We start from the raw sequence: 22,624 nt of genomic DNA on the forward strand, positions 1-22,624 counted from the left end.
GAGTTCTACATCATGTCAGCCTCCAGTAAATACGATTTCTCCAACTTCAAACGTTCATTAAAGCTTAATTACGTATTTTATTTTCAAAACAGCATGACCACATGCGATAATTTACACCACTTTATTAAAATAGATAAATTATGTTTTTGACTTTCCTTCCCCTTTAATTAAAGAAATACTGTTTGCTGAGACCAATTCAAATAAAAGAAAAACCCACTGTAAAAATTGTATGATTAACTTTGTATCTTGTCAGTGTAAAAAAAAATTGATTGACTGATGGTTGGTTCCACAAATAATTGAATTATTAATTTAGTTGAAATTGGATAGTGATATTTCACTCTGGGTATTTACAAGTCTTTGTTCTGGCTAACGGATTGTAATCAAACGAAACCCATTTGATATTGGGACAATAATTAACTAAAACAAATCAATACTCTGCAATAAATCGAAAAATAGATGTAAATGACAATATTGGCTATAAAAACGACGTTTTGCCAACTATACTACTACTTTTTGGAATAATCGATAATTCACGTGATGAAACGTTTCGTAGATAAGATGTTATCATAGCTTAAACGAAAAGCAATGGTTAACAGCTGAATGAACAACAAAATGAAACAGAGACGAGTTGAACTAAAATCAAATTCAACCTAAACCATGTGAATTAGACATATGAGAAATATAGTGTTATTATCCAATTTCCTTTGACAATTTTGTTTTGTATATAATAAAAAAAACCAAGAACACAGTTTATAAACTTATTATTTATAAAGACAACAAAAACCATATTTTTCATCACATTGTATGTTAGCATCTATCAACCTGCACAAGTATTTCCACTTGTAACAATATAATTTTGAATGGTATGTACATGTATACATTTACATTTAGGCAAGTGTAACATTATGTAAAATCGTAAAGTTATGATTTACCATCTAAATTTGAACTAACTATCGAGTGGCTTTTTTTTTTAGAAATAGATCTCGATTTCAATATGGATTTTACTAAATAAAACACAGTAAATTTACTGAAACTAGAAAAAGTGCATGAAAATATAGATTGTGTTTTATTTTGGGCTGTTTTCTTTCCGCCGATAAATGTCTGGTAAATCCCTTAAAACTACTCTTGTAAAGTGTCTCTTGTAGAAAACGGATGTAAGCGGATATCAACCCTTGGCGCAATGTAACGAGATCTGTCTTATTATTGTATTTCAGGCGGCGTTAGCTCTTCATTTTTAAGTGATCTATAGATAAGTTTCGTATCTTACTAACGTTCTGTGTCCTGTTTACTTGGCAAATACTTGAGCATCCTACTCTTCATATAGCTTTCAATTTTAAGTAAACCATAGTGTGAAGCCATACAGTCTTTGTTATCTACAATAGTTGGTTACATGTATACAGTAAAGAAAATTCTATGTAGACTTTTGCAGTTTGTATACATGGTGTTAACCTAACTAATGATGGTATTTATGCTAAATATTTGATATCAAGTAAGATTTTTATTGTTTGATTCATTGCTCTGTGTACAGAGGTTTGATAAAGCTACCATTCAAGTTACCATTTATTTTTTACACAACACGGCACTTTATCTATGTCACGTGTCATACAAGTAAGTGACAAAAGAAATCAATAATCGATTTTTACGACACAGTAGATGTACAGACACGAGAGAAATATTCTCGAAGTGAACAGAAGCAACAACAAATTTCATGATTCATTATTATATAAATAGTGCCTGTTTGGGAGGGTAACAGTTGAAATTGACACCCCGAGAAAACCATTGTCAACCGAAGCGAAGCGGATGTTGACAATGGTTTTCGAGGGGTGTCAATTACAACTGTTATCCTCCCAAACAGGCACTATTTATTTTATTATACTGAATGTCTTAATTTTAGAGATTTTTTTACTGCTTTTATATAGAAATGACGTGAATTTCACGGCGAACCGTACGCACATAATTTACGCGCATGTAACAATTCGTTGTGTTACCCTATGCTAAGTGTGATGCTAACGCTGAGGGTAATAGAACGGATTATCAACTGCGTCTAAACCAATCAGATTTCAGTATTTAACATAAAAGTATAATAATATAAACTGGTGTTTATTTCAACTCTATGAAAACATTATTTTAACTGTTCCAATTATCTTCTAGATAGCGAGACCGGCGATAGCTTTAAGAAAATATTGGCCAGTGTTCCTGTTAAAGTTGGACACGGGTTTACCCAATACAAACTCTCATGAGAAAAAATAACCTAAAAATTTGTCAAATCGTTTCGTAGGATTGTTTGATTTTTATCAACTTTGTCGAGCTATTTTAACCAATTAAAACTTAGTTTTGTTTGTGATGCTGTTTTGACGCTTTTCTAATGAAATATACAGGAAAAAATAGTTATTTTGAGAAAATGTAAATATCTTTTAAACATTTCAAATTTTTGTATGCGGAAAGAAGAAAAGCCTTAAAAATCATTGATGTCAAAAATTATATTTTTATGCGTTCTCGCTTGATTTTTTGCAATTTAATTTTATGTTTCTGATTATTTAACAAAAAATGTTGGGGTTTTTTTTTTACGTCATAAGTACAGCGTCAATATTGTTTAACCTGTCCCACTAATTTAGTAATAATATTAACTTTACAATAAATTCAACACTGTTAGATCTAAAAAAAAATTCCAGGTGTAAGATTCAAAGGATGACCCTCTTTATAACATGAATTAAGCCCACAAAACTACCGAAATTTATAAGTGATTTAACATATTATTGTTATGAAATCGATATGACTGGAGGGAGGGGGTAAAGCTTACGTGTACGGGCCTTTAAATAACTACAATTGATAATAATATAGGATAATAACTAAAAAACATTACCCCCCCCCCAATTCTAATGCATAATATTTTTATATTATTTATAATTAATCCACGGTTAGGAAGGTTGGTTTACAGATTTGTAAGTATGTGCAAGACTATTCGGTTCCCGATTTATACATTTTCTTGGTCGAAATAATTATAATTAATGTGCACAAAACCGCCTTCGAATCGTCTAAGTTTCGTACAGATTTTAAGGACGAAAGCAAACCAGCGACCCACCTTTAGTTATTTTCAAAAAAATCACTGCTTTTCAATTAACTGCAAAACTATTTCCAAACTCTTAAAAACAGACATACATGTAACTATTTTAAACCTGAATTTTAACAGCAAACCATTCAACACAATGCATATTGTATTTGTTCATGCTTCCTTGTTTGAAAAAAAAAGAATTTTGCAGTGACATTAAGTCATCAGCGATTACTGATAAACAGCGTCGGTTTACGTCTGCGGTGATACTGAACAGTAATTGTCACGTGAAATCACGTGATTCATGCTTTACCCGAAGATCTAGGCACCTTGACGAGAATCGGTCCGGCAACGCAAAAAGGATCGCCATCTACTGCCGTAACTATCAACAAGTATCGACACTTCCGGTCTCTGCCAGGGCGCCATTTATGCGGATTAAAAAACGGGCTGATGGAAAAGGAAGTAATTCGGTCATTAGGAAATAAAAACTTGGCAGCTAGCATCGACTGGTATCGAGAGTTATTGCTATTTCAAATGTTACTATAATCGAGGTAAGTCAACGCATTTGATGACATTGTTTTGAAAGTTATGCGACTGTTTTTTTGTGAACATCAATTGTCACGGTAATTTACATAAGGTCATGGGTGTCGAAAACACTGTCACCATTATATTGGCTGACGATAATTTATTTACAAGTTTGAATATACGTTGTTTTTAAGAAGCATGCTTAGAAATAAAGATAATATACACTTTTTAAGTGGCATTACGTAATTGAATGAACATTGTTCAGATACACATATTTGTAACCAAACCTAAAAATGCCGGAACAAGCAAATAAAACAAACAAGTGGTATAGGGCTCTTATGCATGTGTATTCGTTACGAAATAGTCACCCAACAATATATGCACAAAACGATATATTGATGATCATTTGTTTTTTCATCAATAACTGTATAAACTTTGACACAACAATCTTAAGTTCACTGGTGTATACTCTTGATCAAAACTACACAAAAATTAGAAAAATGTATATAAAATGAGGAAGTTTAAACACTTACAGAGAATATAAATAGAAAGAGCTTTATACAAATCATTAATACATTCTAGACTTGTTAAATTATTAACCCAACCTAGTTGGAATCAAAATTGAAACGGATATGAGTCATTCTGTTTGAAACAAAAGCTTACTTGCCGTATTCTGTTTACTCCTTCTTTGTCGCCATTTTTTCACACTTAACTTTAAAATCGAAAGTAGAATAGAACTTCGATCACGTGTCAGTTTTACAAAAACAAATATTTACCTGAGTATTTACTCTAGTTTTGTGACCGATATTTGTTCTTTTAAATGCGGCGTTAAGGTGTGTTAGCGATAAACACAGTTATTTTATGTTAACAATATATCTATTTACCACGTATAGTCAGTTCTAAAGTTATAACTTTAAAAAAAACTTAGCGATTTAATTAATCGGTGGACAAATGCCGGATTTTACGTCGTTCGTAAGCTCGCAAGATGAGATCTTGTTGAATCTGTGCCAGGGGTAGATTTTTTAAAGGCTATGACAAAGATCTGGTTTCCATGTTTTAGTTATGCACAGAAGTTCTATATTTAGTTAGTCGCTTATCTAGCGAGGCGAGGCACTGCTGAGGACCAACGCTATTACTTAGGGTTTTATCGAGGTTTGGTCGCTCTAACATGTAAGTACATTTGTGACTGGTATAAACGTAAATCAATTTAAAATAAGTCTCCAAACTCCGTTTGAGAGACTTAATAAGAAACATCGATTTCTTACTGAACGAAGATTTTAACTGATACAATTTTTAAAAATCCAAAAGAAAGACAACTACACGTATTCACTTTTTATTGCATTTTTGTTTTATTTAATTTTCAGCGTTCAGAAACTGTGTATTCTCATTATTTCTGTAGTTTAATTAACTAATAAAGTCCATGTTAATGTTCTATCGGATTGATGAATGGACACAAAATACACTGTCCCAACTAGTTTGAAAAGTAAAATTTTAATCCACGTTTATTATTTTACATTATTTTCCAAATTCAAGTCTTCCTAGAATTTAGGTCGTATATGCCATGGAAGATCGGTGACCAAATAAATACACTGTAAGAGTTACGAAACAGAAATCGAGGGCAGTATAATGATCACCAGAAAGACACCCTTAATCTCCGAACCCTGACCAATGGCTTGCCTATACCGCCTCTAGAAACACACAGAGTGTAACTTTGGTGATCGGTATTACATGTCACTATGTCACCTGTTTTCCATATTAGTGTAAATTTGTTCATTAGTCATAACCAAAGTTCAGTCGGTCGTTGACCAAATTACTACAGAAAACACTTTTCCAACTAAGACTGGCAGAAAATGTATAAAGAAAAGGGACCCCCTATTACTGTAAGGTATAAATCAGTGATTACAAACTTGAAAAAGGATGTAGATGAATAGTCTTGCTAGGACGCCAAAAGTATGGCCCAATTGGCACACTTGCTAAAAGAAAACAGTACTAGTACTTTTTTTATGGAGATTAACTACAATTATTTAATTTGTTACGTCATTATCCTCACCGCCGAAAGACTGGTAGTTTGTTTTGTTTTGTTTTTTGTTATGTTAGATATTTAATGATTTGGGATTTTTTCGTAGCAGAATAACTATGTTAGTGGGTAATTGTGTATTTAATTACCAAACCCTCGAAAAAGCTCATAACTGGCCATAGCCTATAATTGGCTCAGATCTAGTGAGCTGCAGAACTGTAGCTCCACGGGAAATTCGGGTTGACGGACCGTGCTATATTTTCATCCATAAGAAAAACTGTATGTTTATTGCACACAAAAAGGTGCGCACGGTTTCGGACTTATTAAACTAATTTATGAATATATTCTTTGAAAATTTTAATACCCAAACATTCCAAGGATCCCGTTAGTTTACTTGCCTCTAAATACATGCATATTTTAAATACCCTCACCACTGTGAAGTGAAACGGTGTGGTTTGTTTACAGGTGAAGATAGCCACCCCTAAACCGGACATGAAATAAACATACTTCACTTTTCGAGGTCGATTAGGGGGTTTAGGAAAACGTTTGATGCAAGTTATGTGGAGAATCAGTAGTAATAAAAAATCTTTCAGGAATGTTTTGGTATGAAAATGTTCACATAATATATTCCCAAGGTAGTTTAACAAGTCAAAAACCGTGTGCAGCTTCTGTGCGCATTACACATACAGATTTTATATGGACAGAACTGTCGCTCAACGGTCTACTAACCCGAATTTCCCGTGGAGCTACAGTTCTGCAGCTAAGAGCTAGTATCGCAGCTCGTAGCATTTTGTTTTGCTCTCTCTCTCTCTCTCTCTCTCTCTCTCTCTCTCTCTCAGCAATAAATACAAAACATAAATAAATCAAATGTGAAAAAAATCGAATATTCTCAATGAACTTTGTTTTTTTTTATATAGTTAATGAAAAATATTTGAAATTTGAAAGACATGTAATTTTATTCCATAGAGTTAATATTTTGTTTTTTTACCCAAATATACACATGTATGGACATTTTACGTTTTCACAAAATTAATGGCGTTTAATCAATTTTCCTGCAAACAAGCACAGACAGAAATATCTTTTAAATCCCTCTTGGGCCTGTATTTAGTTGTTTTTGTCGGAATTAATTGTAACCTCGTTTCTTGCAGTATGAATTATTAATTAAAACTATAACAAAAATTCAGAATTCAGTTTTTGAAATATATCATTGCGTAGCGCCTGTACTAGCATTTCATGACGTCGTGAGTAGGATATTTCTAAGGTAATCGCTTTTAATTCCACTTTTTAAGTTTTTAGATGAATTTCCTACAAATACAATAGTAAGTTTATAAAGAAGGGTATTAAAGTTACGACTGGTAATCTTAATTTGTAAAGTAGATAACTTTTAAAACTTGAATTATATCATGAGAAAATAAATCCTACTCTCCATTTCTTTCTTTCAAAATGATTTTTCTCAAGCTACAGTATAAGGGGTTTATCTTCGACAATGCAAACTCGTAATGACTTCAAAATAGAAAGTACAATTGAAAATCTTGAATCCGTTATTGCTATTGTGAATCCTGCAACCAAACAGAAAATTTAAGGAACGACATTTTGTGTCAGTCTTCATGTTTTTGTTTGGTTCTCTGTTTAGGTCATCAAAACAAAGGTAACGAAACCGCAAGTGGGAATACCCATACATTCACCACACAAAGCAACCGGTTTGGTTTTCCTTTATGGTTAACATTACAGACAGTTGATATACACATAGACACCCGTGCATTGCATTAGTATTCAACCAGCAATGTTCTCTTTAAATATCAGGGTTTTTTTATCTAGACGTTTAGATGAAATAATACATTAAAACAGCCCTCAATGATGCCGACATTGCCGAAGTTACTTGTGTTTATGCTGTCAAGCGCGACATGATTATATTGTGTAGCGTACGTCATAATTCAGGTGGCTTTGTTGAAATTTAAACCAACTTTTTTTCTGCTTCTATAGATCGGCGTTCTTCAATCTCTTATTTCATAGTTGCCCCTAACATTTTTGGAGCTTTCATATTGTATTTACCCTTTTTCAAAAGAGTCGAGTCAAAGTATGAGCAATTCTGAAAACAGTTTTAATTACTTTTACATGCCTTTATATTGAATACGGTACTGTGATCTGCTAGAAAACTTATTATTAGTTAATCTAGATTAAACTTGCATTTTCAGTGTCTCCTTTTTCGCAAATGGAAACCAGATCTGCTTATAAAAGTTTTAATCATTTTGAAATACAATCTGACACTCTTGTATAAATTTAGCCGAGAACTTGGTCATAAATCGAAAAGTCCATTTTTTTCATCTTTGAAATCTTCTCTAGTTGGATTTAAGCACAAATATTCCAAAATAATATTTTTTTGGAAGTCAAAATTTAAGAGCTTTAGGAGTTTAAAATAATTCTGTGGTCTGAGAGGATTGTAAAACGATATCCGTATTACAGGTACATCGTCTCATCGTCATTAATAGATAAATAAAGATTAAAAGTAAAAAAGATATGATAAGATAGTTTATCTAAGATAAGATAGTTTTGATTAAGCCAAAGATATTGAAACTGTTTATCTTTTGTATCACATGACAAGGTGAGGATTGTTAAGTCCCAACGTTAACTTGAGCAAAGTTGTGAACATTGACCGATTCGTTCTCTGTGTTGAATAAAAAACATACGAATAGTGGTATAAGAAGGTTGGTGTACAAGATAGTGAAGATTGAAACCTTTGACCGATTAATGATGTATTCTAAGTACACGTAAGGTTCACCCGTTTGATCTTTGTAACAGTCCCTACCAGCTATATGATAATAATCCGTACTATGACCACGGGATCAAGAGAACTGCGCATTATGTGTAGGTTAACACTCACCAATCAGAGCGTCGTACGATTGCACCAGTGTGTGAGCCAAGTGACAAACTAATCAAGAGGTAGGACTGACAGTTTATCTCATGAACAAGTGCGTATTAAACACATAATCAACGCAAAAAAATTATATATACTTAATCCATTTATTATACGTTTGTATGATAGATTAAACGGTTTTTGTTACACAATCTTCCATTGTGGGACATTGTAACAAATTAGTGAAATTCCTACTGTATTTGTTTGGCTGACACGAGCTTGGCATTTGGTTATATGATATCATGGCAATGCCGGTTGTTAAACCTTTGCCCGATTTTCAGATACAAGTAAAGCAAATAAAAACATACATCACAGACATTTTGAATGCAAAAAAGTACATTTACAGATTACTATTAACAGCTGTATTGAAACAGAAAACATTAACGATTTAACATGTTATATCGCAAATCGATTTAAAAGCTCTGGATAATGAATTTATATGATTTTTGTATTTCTCTAATTAGGATAGTCAGGTTATATCTTTTATTAAGGTAATAATATGAAATAACCATTAGCCGTAAATTTGGCCCTTTGGTCGTTGTTTATATTTCACCGTTCTAGATAACCTATCGGACGGTTACATGTTGTTGCAGGGACCTCGGCTTGTTTCAAGTTTCGAGGCGGTATGTTACACAACAATCATCCACTAGAAAAATCTGGAGGAAACGCACCATATTTTCGCAAGATTTAAAAAAGAGGCATTGTTTTATTTATACACTATACACAGCCGATAGAACGCCGCCTCACTTATCTTAAAGCTTTATTGATTGTAGACGAGTCACGTGACAACATCCTTCCGTGCTCCGTCTTATGTCAGACCGCTTTGCGTTCCCTTGTTTACGTTTTAGTCATACTAAAACTGTGGCAGTTATTCATGCGTGACACCGAACATTCGTACTGACTGCTAGCTCTCTAACTATTTGCGATGGAGTCTTTCATGGAAAAGGTAAATTAACCACTACCATAACACGGCTACTGATCAATATCGGGATGGCATTGTCTCGTACAGCGACGTGTCCAAGTTCCATTGGGTTCTTAAATATTCAGGAATCGCAGAGTAATCAATCTAGGTACCAAACATGTTTAGCTGTCGCCGGTTCATCGTTCTCAAGGGTTAAATCGTTTTCATTAGGGTACAGGTAAAGGTGAAATCTAACAAAGCTAACCAAGTTTGTTTGTTTAAAGATGCTTTTTCTTTTCGTTGGGAAAATGCCGTATTGAGTGGAAAATCTATACTTTCGTTTGGAATATTAAATATTTAATTAAAGTGACGATTCCAACCATACATAAAATCGGTTCGAATGTTTTCCAATAAACCTGTAAGTAATTTTATTTTATTTCTCATTTAAATCAAGGAAAACTTATTTGGTTATGAGATGAAAAACCGGTTTGTTAAAGTTGCTGTAATAAATTAGTACCAATCAGCCATAATTTAATTCAATCATATAGGAGATAATATGCAAACTTGTGGTGTGAAAACTTCAGCGTGTATGTCATACAATACTTTAACCATCGTGCACTTCTAAGTACATGCTATATAGTCCATATACTGAACAACATTTCCTGTTGATAATCGTTTTAATTGTTTAAAAGGAATTCCTTGTTTTCCGGAATTTATCCCCTTTTCCTAAATTTATTTTTCTTCCAGTAAATTTCTATTTTGATTTTTGCTAAGTAGAATTTTCTGTATCTATGTTTTCAGAAATAAATCGTTTAAAAATACGATAAAGTGCTATGAAGTTTTATTTCTATTGAATCATAGTGTTATGCTCGCTTACCAATAAAACCAAACTCTCAGAGAGAGAGAGAGAGAGAGAGAGAGAGAGAGAGAGAGAGATTTGAATTGCAGCGGTAATCTTTTATGTCTCTTTTTCTGAATTGCAGGACTCTTTTGACCCTTTGCTTTACGAAGAAGACGAAGATGAGCACGAGACAAGTTCATACCTAGAGAAAAAGACTGATATTTTAACTTCACCTTTTTATCGCCCCCAATCCCTCTATCATGAAATAAACGAACGAAGCAGAGTTGAAAATCGCACTTATTGGGTAGAATCTACCAACATATCATCATCATCCCTCCAAGCTTCGCGGACTTCAATCAAGATTAAAGTGAGATCGTGTCGGAATGGTCAGCGTACAATGGAGACAAAAAAGCGGGATAGCCAACAAGGATTCAAACAGTTCCGGCAGGAAAAATTAGAAATAAGAACAAAATGTGATATTCTAGATCCATATATTGACAAATTTTCCCTCATTAAGGCTAGAAGACGAAGAACTGAACAAAACAGAAAAAGGGAACGTATTTTCAAATCTAAGAAACCATTGAAAGAAAGCAGAAAATCCCCAATATTCGAATCTTCAGAAGATGATAAAATTGAAATTGACGGCGATAGCGAGTTATATGACAGAAGCGACGATTTTGAACATTTCACAATAGATTTAAAGCGTGTTGGTATTGCTTCAAACGAAGAAAGAATTGAGGATAAATTGTTAGCTAGCAGTATTTCGCATTTTTTCAAGAAAAAACCAAATATCTCCATTCAACCAATTGATCAAGAAGACTTGAAAACTTTAAGCAAAGATGGGTACATAAAGACTGAATCATTAGATAAAATGAACAAGGAGAACACGCCAACAAGTTTTAAAGTTTGTAACAGCGATGATTTTCCTAAAAAGACTGTAATAATAACACCAGAACACCTTAATAAGATAAAGTCAAAACTAAAGGCGGTTTCCTATGAGAAATCGATAACAAAATCACCTACACACATCGCAAAAGAGAACGAAGCAGACGATAAAGAAGAGGCCCCAAGTCTTCCAAACCTTGAAGTAGAAAATCACACAGCTTTATTTTCTTATTGTGAAGATGGTCTTCAACCACCTACGTTAATTCCTGAAATGAACTGTTCAACAAATAGCCCCATTGTTTATTTGGAAACAAAGCCAGACGTAACAGAGCTAAACAGAGAAATGGCTATTCAAGACACGCCCTCGAGTTCGATTTCAGAAACTGACGAAGAATTGACTGAAAAAAATGATTTTGACAGTGTCATAAATTGTAGTGAAGGAAGCCGCTGTCAGCATTTGGATGTATTTGTAGCTAAAGACCCCACAGATGATACAATGAAGTTAGGAAATGGCGGCTTAGACAATGTAGATTTGATGCGTTCACTACCAAAGAAGAGTAGAAGCTCAGCTTCGAAGACAGCAAGTGACGATTGTCATTCTAACAGTGACTCAGAAGTTGATGACATGTCTCCACCACTAGCTATAACTACTTTTGAAAACCAAGTGCCAAATACAAATTCATTAATCATCGATTCAAACTGCCATTCTAATCACTCATGCAAAACTTCTTCCATTAGTCATCAAACTACCCAATTCACTACTATTCAAAATTCATCATATTCTTTGCTTGAAAATTCATCATGTGCTCTCCCTTCTGAAAGTAATACAGCTGAAAAAGTTTCAGAACTAGATATGTCAAGTAGGGTCTGTGAACAAAAGACATCTCATAATCAAAATGAAATGGACAACAAGAACACAGCAGGCTGTCCAGAAGGTTTGACTATGTGTGCCGAACCATCGATTGACCTGCTTGAGAAAAGCAAACGATGTCAGGGGTTACCAATCATTCAATCCATCCGTACCAACAAAAGCTTTGGTGATGGTTCTTGTCTTGTTGCAAAAGAACCAAGCGAAGCAGCTTGTGTAAATGGCTATGACAGTGATGCTACCTATGTTTACGACGAGGATGACTACGATCGCGACAATATGCAGTCAGATAAATTGGCAAAGGGGGGCACTATAAACAGTTGTTTTTCAAGTAACTGCCCCTCGGATTCAGCGCTAAAAATAAAAAATTCTGAAGGAGTTGCCAAATTAAAAAAGACATTTCACAAAACGTTATCTTTACGTAAATTCCTCAAGCAAAATTCAGAGACTTCAACAGAGCAAACTTCCGTATTGAAAAAATCAAAGGGTAAAAAAGCTAGAAATGTACTTAGAATAAAGCTAAAACCACAGCGACAACAACGTAAAAAACAGACAAAAAGCAAAACTGATGTCATAAGCAAAGATTTGACTCTGACTATATCCCCAAGAAAAAATCTCAAACCTGTAACAGAAGGTAGGCCACTGAATAAAGCCCCACATCATGTAATGAAACTACATGACGTTTTCAATTTTGACGAATGTGATGACGTTGGGGATGCAACAAAGGCCCTCGACAGAAATTGTTTGATAAAAAAAGATTCAACAACGATAAAAGTAAGAAGCAAAAAAAGGAGAAAGAAGAACACGATTAGGCAAGGTGTAAATAGAGGAAAAAGAAATTCGGATATATTTTTGTCTACAACCACGATCGTAGGAGCCACTGAAAATACGGGTGAGTAATATCATTGGTATGGTATTTGTGGGTAAATCCCACCTATACTGCTACCTATGATGAATGTCAACAAGGTAGGTGCGTATATATTTTAATTTGCAATGCGATAGGGGCATGAACAAAAGTTTAGACTGAGAGTAAAACATATTGAGATGAAACCTTAATATAGAGCGTTTTCAATTTCATACAAACAAAATAACAAACTTTGGTGAGCATTGTGTAAGTTTCATCAGACAGTCAATTTTTTTCCACTCATTGATAAACAACATCAGATAAAATATTTTGATTATTGAAAAGAAAAACAACAATGCAAACAAAACATTATTAATTCAAGCTCTTTGTCTGTGGTATAAATGAAAAAATTAGGTGACTCATACTGTATGTATATACATCAGTCAGACTAACTACCGATTTTCAGTCAGCACACTAAAGGTTTTTATTCATATCGATTTTTATAACTTCATGCATTTACCGAATCAATTTTGAATAATAACTTTACATATCTAACATTATTCCCTGCTGAGTTGTATAGTAATTGAAAATATAACATATATGTAGGAAAAAAATTGAGAAAACTCAAGAATGGCGGACTTGAGATTCATACCTACAAACTTGTACGTCTACACATTTTCTAACAAAAATACGATCTCGGATTAAGAACTTTGCTGGTGTGCGTTAAGGCGCTAAACTGTGTGTGTGTATGTTTGAATGCACAAAATATCGGGTTCTTATTTAAATTGTTATTTGTTCTTATTTTTATTTATTGCGTAATACATAGCCAATACAGTTCTGATTTAACAAATTTTAAAATGTTGATACCAATATTAATAAACTATTCCAAAATTTCAAAGTAAGTATAATATATAGGATAGCAAAGTAATGGAAAGAAAGAATATACCATTATTATTTGTATAAATTCCATCTGAAGAGGAAATTCAAGATCATTCTCGCAAAAGTTAACTAACAAGCAACAAGCAAGCGAACCTGTTAGTGGCAATTTGAACGTGCATTGCATTTCAACAACTCCACTTTTAAGAACTTTCCAGAGGACCTTACAAGCATGTAAAAAACATATGCTGTTTTGGTTGAGTTTGGCGATTTTTTTGGCAATCATAACAGACAAACAAAGAACTCAAATAGAAAATGGAAGTGAATCAACAATGAAACCAAGAAAAATCCAATGCTTTGGCGTAAAAGTCGATGATTACAGGCGGGATTGACTGCTGGTTCCTAGATATTTCTGTAGCCATATCATTTTAGTATTGCATCAAAATAACTCATACTATAACGTATTTGCTAATATAGTCATTTGTTACAGGTGTCAGGGTTTGCAATTTTGTTGGATTTGAGTATTGCACTAATTTAGCTCAAACTGTTAGTGATTTTAACTTGTTTTCTTTCTAAGTGGACAAACCAAAATTTTTGTCATTTTGATTTTGGCTTTGTAATATAAATCACTAAAATGAACAACGCAATCGATGAAAATAACACAAAACGTCATGAATTGTTATAATCACAAAATAGTAAAGCTAAAGCTTTTGTTAGTTCTTTGAATTTTGTGGTCTTACTCTTAAAGAAGGACAATTTGGAAACAAAAACTCATAGAAACACAGAGCAATTTTTATTTTCATTTAAATGGCTTTTGAAATTGCTATAAATTTTCATATTGGACATGTCAAAACCTACGAAAACTGCGGAGAATATTTCAAACTTCCAAAACATCGACTTTCTTGAATTGAAAGTTATGCCTGGTTAAAGAAATAGATATTTGATATAAACGGTTTTTCAGAGGCATGTAATGAAATGATTTTGAATAGTGTCGTCATAACAATATGCAAACTATTCTCTTTTATCAGTCAAAAATCTAACTAAAGTTTAAAACTTCATATTGGAAGAAATTGTAAGAGATTTTTTTTTTCACAGAACACTTATAATCAAAATGATTAATATATTTATGTATACCCTTATGTCTATACTATTGTAAAACGTTCCTATTTGATTCTACAAATAAGCTCAAGTTATCAAAGTTCCGGGGTTTTTTTTTATTTTAAAGAAAAGGCGTATTAGTTCCATGAATTGTATTAGAAGGAAGCAGAATACATGTTTTTTTAATATATTTTTTCCGGGCAAGGCAATCATTACTTTAATTTTGTATAGAGTTATATATATAGAACCAGACTCTCTCGTCTCGTTTCCGGAAAAGTCGGTATGGTACTGTTTTAACTATCGCCAGGAAGTTTAATCATTGTCACTTACATGTACAATGTGTCTGTAATACACCACTCCATGTCACCATAGAGTGAAGGGCTACGGACATCCTCCTTTGAGTCATCAAACTTAGATATTTCATGAACACTTAGAGCTCAGCTTTACAACGATTTCTGTCATTTCCTACGAGGAACATTTGATTTCCTATCAAGGTCGAGCCGGTTTTTTAAAATGTGATAGGATTTATAAGGAAACGCCCTGTCAATGAATTTGTGTTGGTGAGTTTTGGGGGGTTTTTTGTGAAAAAAAATGTTACTCTTATGTCAAAATGTAGGGTTGGAGACCTGCTGTGATTAAGATATAAGTATTTTATTTTCAAAACGGATGTAGAACCTCTTGAATGATGATGATTTGTAACCGGTATCAACTTAATGGGTAAATTGTAATGTTATGAACGTTGTCTAATTGAGTATTGATACACGTGACACTTGTGTTGATTGTTGGGGTTTAATGCCTTTAGCCTCGGTGCGGCAAAACTTTTCTACTTCATCTGTTTCAAATATATCTATAAAGTCTTTCTTGTTCACAATAAGAATTTTCAGTATAAATCACGATTTTGTTATAACTCATAACAACTTTATCAAATGAATGTAAGCTTGCTCTTGCATAGGAATCATTTTGCTTTGTATATGATACTTATGTGCAACTTATCATAAGTGTTTACTCAAAACGTTTTTGCAACATGTTGAATAATGTAGCACATGCACTTGGAGAGCAATCAGGAACCACAGACAAAGGGCCCGGATGTTTTGCAGATTGTGTTATGCCATTGGGTAATGAAATTATATCTCTAGAGCTGTTTATATGTTCTATGCCTTATCCTGTTCATTTGTGTCCTTTAGTATTCAATAGATTGGTCCTGTGGAAGTTTAGTGATATTGTAAACAATAGTAAGTTATCTATCTTATTCAAAAACATCTAAAGACTTCTGTATGTGGTGTATGACGTCAGTTGGGCGTCGTTTATAATATATGATTACGTTAAAATGTGTTCCTGCTAATACTATTATCATTTATACTATTATACATCTCAAACCACATATTTTCCTATTAAGTTCTTTGCCAATTTTCTGTATTTCTTCCTTTTGCCTGTAATTTACACCGAACAGTATCACCACACAGTTCATTTCCTGTTACATTGATAGATATCAAAACTCTAAATTACTTCAGTCAAAATAAAATATAGGTGATAATGTTATCTTCCTTGTCGTGTAAGGTATTTGCTTTCACTCATTTACTTTTTTATTATCATAAAAAGCAATTTGACATAAATAGGTCCTTGGTCGAAATACTTTTTATTCATCTACAGTTTCTTGGGATTGAATTTTGTCTTTATTTCTTAAAGCTGACTTCCTTTGCTTGTGTGGAAGTTCCTTTCAAAACTATTGACATCCGGTTTTTGAAAGGTTTTGTTTTTCATTTTGTGCAATATGTTGGAGCGTAATGATAGAAATGACCTGTTTGTATGTTAACTTGATTAATTATAGTAAGTATTTTGTAAATCAGAGTCAGATTTACCAAAAGGAATCAGCCTCAAATTCTCGCGATCGAGTATGTGCAGATAAATCAAAATCATGACTATAATCACAAATCGATCTGAGACCAATTATAAGAATTTTATAGCATTTACTGAATTAAGTATGGTTTTATTACTTGTAAATTTATTTTTCAAACAAAGCCTTCAAGATCCGATCAAAAGTTGCTGATTGAAGGATCACTTTTGAGACAGAAAAAGCAAGTGAATATGATTTTGCTAGATATTCATGAACAAATCATTTTTTGAAAACCTATTATATTCAGATATATTGATCTATATTTTATTATGGCAGAAGTTTTATCTTTACCCCTGTAAAAAAATATGTTTTCTTAAAGATTAGTGTTTTCAAACAGAACTATTCTCGGTGTGACGTAAAGCATTAATCAATCAAACTCATTTTAGCAACTTTATTTTTTGTTTCTATCTATTAGTGCACACATACACCGTACTTTGTAAAAAAATAGTTTTCCTTGTTCTCTCCGGATATCTATAAATGCAAGTCTGTGTGTTACATGCATTAAAAATAAGTTAAAATTTGCCTTTGATAAAACAGCACCGGGAAACATGCGATATCACGCTGCTACTTTTTACAGTTAACCAAGCATAGCTATTCTGGGAAGTAATTTTTTTAAAGCTCCACGTATAAACATATATTGATTTTATGTTGAGGCCTTATTTAGAGTCATGGTATTTACGATTTTTATTGCACTTATCACTCATCAGCGACACTCTTCTATTCCTTTTAAATACACGCTTGAATGATGGCCACATAAACACTTATAGTAGAGGAGCGTTGACATCGTATACTGACACGTCGATCTCACTCATCTATTGTGTGCTTCAGATAATCAGCATCCCGACTCGCTCTATCGGGTCGCTGTTGGACAGTGATACAGGACATTTTTTCTACTTGTGTTGACAGTTTAACCCAAAGGATTGTTGTAATTTACTAGTCGTCTGTAATCTGTACCATCTGATAGTAATTGACTTAACTTTCAAATGCTGTGTAGTGGACTTCATGATCGGAATGAGAAATCGAATTAGAAAGGGTAACAGAGAGGGGAGATATGTACGCAAGAAAAGTAAGGAATTTGTCGTGTTTATTTTACTGCGTTTACAAGGTACCTTGTTAATGTATGAGTTAGTCATCAAATCATCCAAGTGCAACGACCCGTGGTGTTGTGCACCTTTGCTGTATATTTGTCATTTTGCATCAAGATTTAATAGAGATAATACATATTAACTGTAATTGCCTACACACGTGACGTTTAAATTAAAATCAATGAACTACTGAAATGTATACTTGCGGTAAACATGTGATACACAGGTTTAGCTTGTTGGTGAATGCTGCCGTTTGTAACGAAGACGAATAATTGTAAGTTGCTTTTTGATGTTTTTAAGGTAACTTACTGTGGTCTGTTTATATGTATTGCATCTAAATATTAATGGTTCAGTTGTAAAAAGTGCCTTGTCATAAGATGTGAATTTCACATACTTGTAATTTACCCAGTTTCTTGCAAAAAACGTGTTGAACTTTCCCTACGTATTCTACGGGTAGATATTACTCTTTATTGAAGATCTAAATTAAATATACATTTATTCATATATTTCACGAGCTTACTGTTTATCTCAAACAAAAGACAAACTTTGAACTACGTACATATATTTTCCGAGAGAAAAACAAAAGCTGCTTGTATGAGAGCAGCTTGAAGCAGCAACATGTGTCCCCCCTGTCTGATAATTGTTCTATGAATTCCTCTATGATTGCTGTATGCGTATGGGATCAAGTTATAACATCTGCCCCATGGATAATTATATTGTCAACTGGCTTTATGTTGCTGATGTATCCATGTTTAAGTATCCAGGGGTCTATATAACGTTTGACTATTTTACAAAGTCATTGCACACGTCTATATTTAATTTGCTTTTCAACCATCGTTCTACGATCGGTGAACCAGAAATTGATGAATTTTTCAAACCATTGATTTTCATTGAAAAAAGACACACAAAGGAAAAAAGGGGTATTGTAATGTTAAGAAAGAGATTCAAATTTAAATTAGGTGGGGTTTTAAAAGATACCGATTTTTTTTCTCGTTTTATGAATTATTGATATTTTTGTGTTTTTTCAAACTTTTATTGATGATCCATAAATTATGGACAAAACGATGTTACAGATGAACGCTCTCTGTATTTTAAAGCTTAAACTGTATTTCATATACAGTTTATGCCTATTTTTACAATATATCTAATTTGACCTGCCAAACAACTATCTATCTTCTTTATCTAGCTATCCCCTCTTGCTAGTCAAACCCGTATCAAATATGAAATTATACCTGATTTAATGCACAAGCTGAATAACCATTTATTGATTTATTTGTTCCCGTTGTATTTGTTATCGCAGATATAGATTCTGAAATAGATATGGCGATGTCTTAAAGTTGCAACTGATTAGGAGCAGACCTTGCACCTTGGTACAACAGTTTATCGTTGCTTTCGATAAGAATATCTGTTTCTCCCAACACGTGTCCTTAACATTATTATCTTGTCACCTCTGTTGAATCGCAATATTGAAATTGACGATAACCTAGTTAGATACTATCTCTAACTGATGTCCCTTCAACAGTAACAAACTTAAAGAAATACTGCAAGGTCGTTTTGATATGGTCATTGCTGTAGTGTTGTTTTTCCGAAAAGGTTTAAAGGGGTTTTTTTTCATTGAGGTATGTTACTATACTCTTTTTCATTAAGCTCTTAAAAATGTTCTCTTCCGGTCGGTGCCTTCAGTCACGTGGTTTACTGATTGACAGTCAATCATGAAAACTAGATTTTTTATTTTGTTGTTGAATCAGTTCTACATTTCAATGCATTACTATGGAATTAAAATATATATCTTTACCTTATTCAATGCCGATTTTTTTATCATCAAGAAAGGATTGTCAGATTTTTTTTACGTTACGGTGGGTCGTAGTACTTTTAATATTTCTTATCAAATGCTTTTTCAGAAAACTTGTTGCTTTGCTGTTTGCAGTCAATGAATAATATATTCATTAGTTAGTTGCATCTGACAGCAAACTTAGTGAATAGTTAGCTATACGATGAGAAAGGAAGTTCTATAAAAATGTTATCTTTGGGTTCATGTGAAAAAGTTGTTTTTCATTATTCCTTGAACACAATCCTTTGAACTAAATTATGTATAGTTATATTTATGTATCTTGGTTTCTTAATGCAATCAACAATGGCTCCTAAGTCTCATCCCGTCTCCAATCTGATGTTAAACCAAACATTTTGAAAACGTTGTAGAATGGCAGTTCAAACTATATTTTTAATCTTACCTTGTTTAATGGAAAAAATTCAATTTAATCAGTTCAACTAATTTATAATAAAGTATCCTGATAATTTACAGATATCTAACCTTTACATTTTTTTTACTTTTATTATACCTAAATGAACGATTGCGTCCATAGACCTTTGATATGTAGAATGTTATATAAGTTGTTGACGTATAAAAAAATTGTTTTACTAAAACAACGGTAAGTCAAGTGTCGGGTTCTACCAATATTATGTGTCACCTTTCGGAAAAATTTAACCATTCTGACGTAATCTGAAAGTTTTTAGTTCTTCGTCAAATGATATGTAAATCCAATGAAAATTGGTACATGCGGATTTTTGATGAGTTTATCATTTAGTTGTACAAAAAGACCCTTTCCGATAACTGTGGTACTGCTCTCTTGCAGGGCAAATTGATATACTTTGCTGAAGTTTAACTAAGTCGATATATAAACATCGTAAATGAAACAATTTGCATATCAAACATTAAACCTAGATGCGCACTGACCAATGACATTACCTGACGTATGGTAGTGAATATCAACACGTGGACAGTCCAAAGCTTGTTATTTGTTGAATTTATTTTTTACGTATCCGATAGTTTCCGTAATATTTGGTTTACTACAAGACTGGTTATTTCATGCTAGAGCGCTTACGCCCCCAGTATAAATAGATTTACTGGGGAGTATTCGATTGATGCGACGTTCTTTAAACAAGTAAAAACGGTGGATGACGTTTATTTCATTTGAATACATTGTCAATCTTCCCCTTTCTAGCGTTTTGTTACCGATATGAAAAATGGATGAAACGTTATGTAACTGTTAGTACCATATACAGAACACCCCGTCGAGGAGGTCCGAGTAAAATGATGTAGACATAATACTTTAAATCACTTATTTCTAAGCATATATATTTAATACATTTAACAAATAACAAGCTTAGGACTGTCCACGTGTTGTTATTCACTACCAAAAATAAAACCATGTAATGTCATTGCTGTGTTTAATATGCAAATTAGTATTAACGTCAATGAAATCGAACAACCAACCGATGAATAATATGATAATCAGCGTACAAAATTTTAGCACGGCCCGACAAGCAAACTGGCACGCTGTTAGTAAAACGATAATAAAAGAGCAGTACCGCAGTTACCGTTAAGGGGTCTATCAGATCGTATAAAGTTACAGTTTCTCTTCCTCATTGTTATTTCAACATTTACATTAAAAATACTAAAAGCATATTACGTAAACATTTGATTGAAATACGAATAATTCTTCATCAGGTAAAATGAAAAAAAATATTTGTTTCAATATATTGGTTTCAATATTTTAGACGAAGATGATCTTCCAAAAATTCTTCCACCGAAAAGACGGCGGAATGTTAAGTGCGGCGCCGCAATGAAAAATAAGCCTTTTCTGGCATCAAATGATATGGAAAGATTGATACAAGAATTTCCACGACACAACTGGTTAGAAAACAAATACAAAACCGAAGAAACAGCAAGGGATCCATCCCAAGACACCAACACCTCACCTGAAATATATGAATATTCATTAGACGAGGGGAAAATGCAGTCAATAGAAACACTGGAGCATTTAACGGAGAAAAAGCAAATCACCAACCAGGAACCTGTGGTAGACGTAGAAAACTCCAGCCCTAAATATCCTATAGCTCTTACCCCTGAGCCTCGGGTTAATGCGTCGATTTCCATTGATCCGGCCGACAAACAAGAAGAGCAGGCAGAAGATGACAGGTTAGACTGTGTTGTACTCGGGAGTAGGTGTTTCATAAGGTTTTTCCAAAACAAGTTATGTAACGAGAGTTGTTACTGGGTACACATAACTACTCCAGTAATCAGTTTGAAACATTTTACACTCTTAGCTTGTTAAAAAGGTATTTTAGATTACTTATTAATTGTATAAATCACCAGAGTGCATTCCACGTAATGAATAAAATATGTGTTCTAAGTTATTATTGTATTTGACAATATTAAAATCTGTAGTTAAAAGTAAATAATTATTCAGTTGTTCACTCACTATAAAGTATATATATATATATATATATATATATATATATATATATATATATATATATATATAAATATATATATATATATATATATATTTATATATATATATATATATATATATATATATATATATATATATATATATATATATATATATATATATATATAGTGCCTGTTTGGGAGGGTAACAGTTGAAATTGACACCCCGAGGAAACCATTGTCAACCGACGCGAAGCGGAGGTTGACAAAGGTTTTTGAGGGGCGTCAATTTCAACTGTTATCCCAAACAGGCACTATTTGTTTTATTATACTGAATGTCTTAATTTTAGAGAATTTTTATATTGCTTTTATATAAAAATGACGTGAATTCTACGGCGAACCGTACACGCATAATTTTCGCGCATAATTGTAACAATTCGTTGTGTTACCCGTTGCTTAGTGGGTTGCTAACGCTGAGGGTAATAGAACAGATTATCAACTGCGTCTAAACCAATCAGATTTCAGTATTTAACATGAAAGTATAATAAATATATATATATATAACGGGGGGAAGAAGGGCGTTGTTTAGTGTT

The 22,624-nt window shown here is 33.1% G+C and overlaps 1 protein-coding gene and 1 long non-coding RNA gene across 8 annotated transcripts in view; one reads left to right on the forward strand and one right to left on the reverse strand.

Moving 5' to 3' along the window:
• Positions 1 to 4,459, reverse strand: LOC128189893 (uncharacterized). Its single transcript, XR_008244289.1, has 2 exons — positions 4,238 to 4,459; positions 1 to 1,373 (listed from the first exon to the last, which is right to left on the reverse strand). It is a non-coding gene; the product is annotated as an uncharacterized LOC128189893 (long non-coding RNA).
• Positions 2,874 to 22,624, forward strand: part of LOC128189891 (uncharacterized) — a 27,043-nt gene continuing 7,292 nt past the window's right edge. For 2 of the 7 annotated variants that reach the window (XM_052861681.1, XM_052861682.1), the window contains exons 1-3: positions 8,643 to 9,451; positions 10,390 to 12,892; positions 21,356 to 21,776. In XM_052861681.1, the coding sequence (XP_052717641.1) occupies positions 9,431 to 9,451; positions 10,390 to 12,892; positions 21,356 to 21,776 (2,945 nt within the window). In that variant the 5' untranslated portion in view covers positions 8,643 to 9,430. Of the gene's footprint in view, positions 3,601 to 4,609; positions 4,745 to 8,642; positions 9,452 to 9,702; positions 9,825 to 10,389; positions 12,893 to 21,355; positions 21,777 to 22,624 lie in introns of those variants that run through there. The other 5 variants (XM_052861685.1, XM_052861683.1, XM_052861680.1 and 2 more) reach the window with 5 other exon arrangements.

This window comes from Crassostrea angulata, chromosome 6 (genome assembly GCF_025612915.1).
Source record: "Crassostrea angulata isolate pt1a10 chromosome 6, ASM2561291v2, whole genome shotgun sequence".
In the NCBI taxonomy this organism is placed as follows: domain Eukaryota; kingdom Metazoa; phylum Mollusca; class Bivalvia; order Ostreida; family Ostreidae; genus Magallana; species Magallana angulata.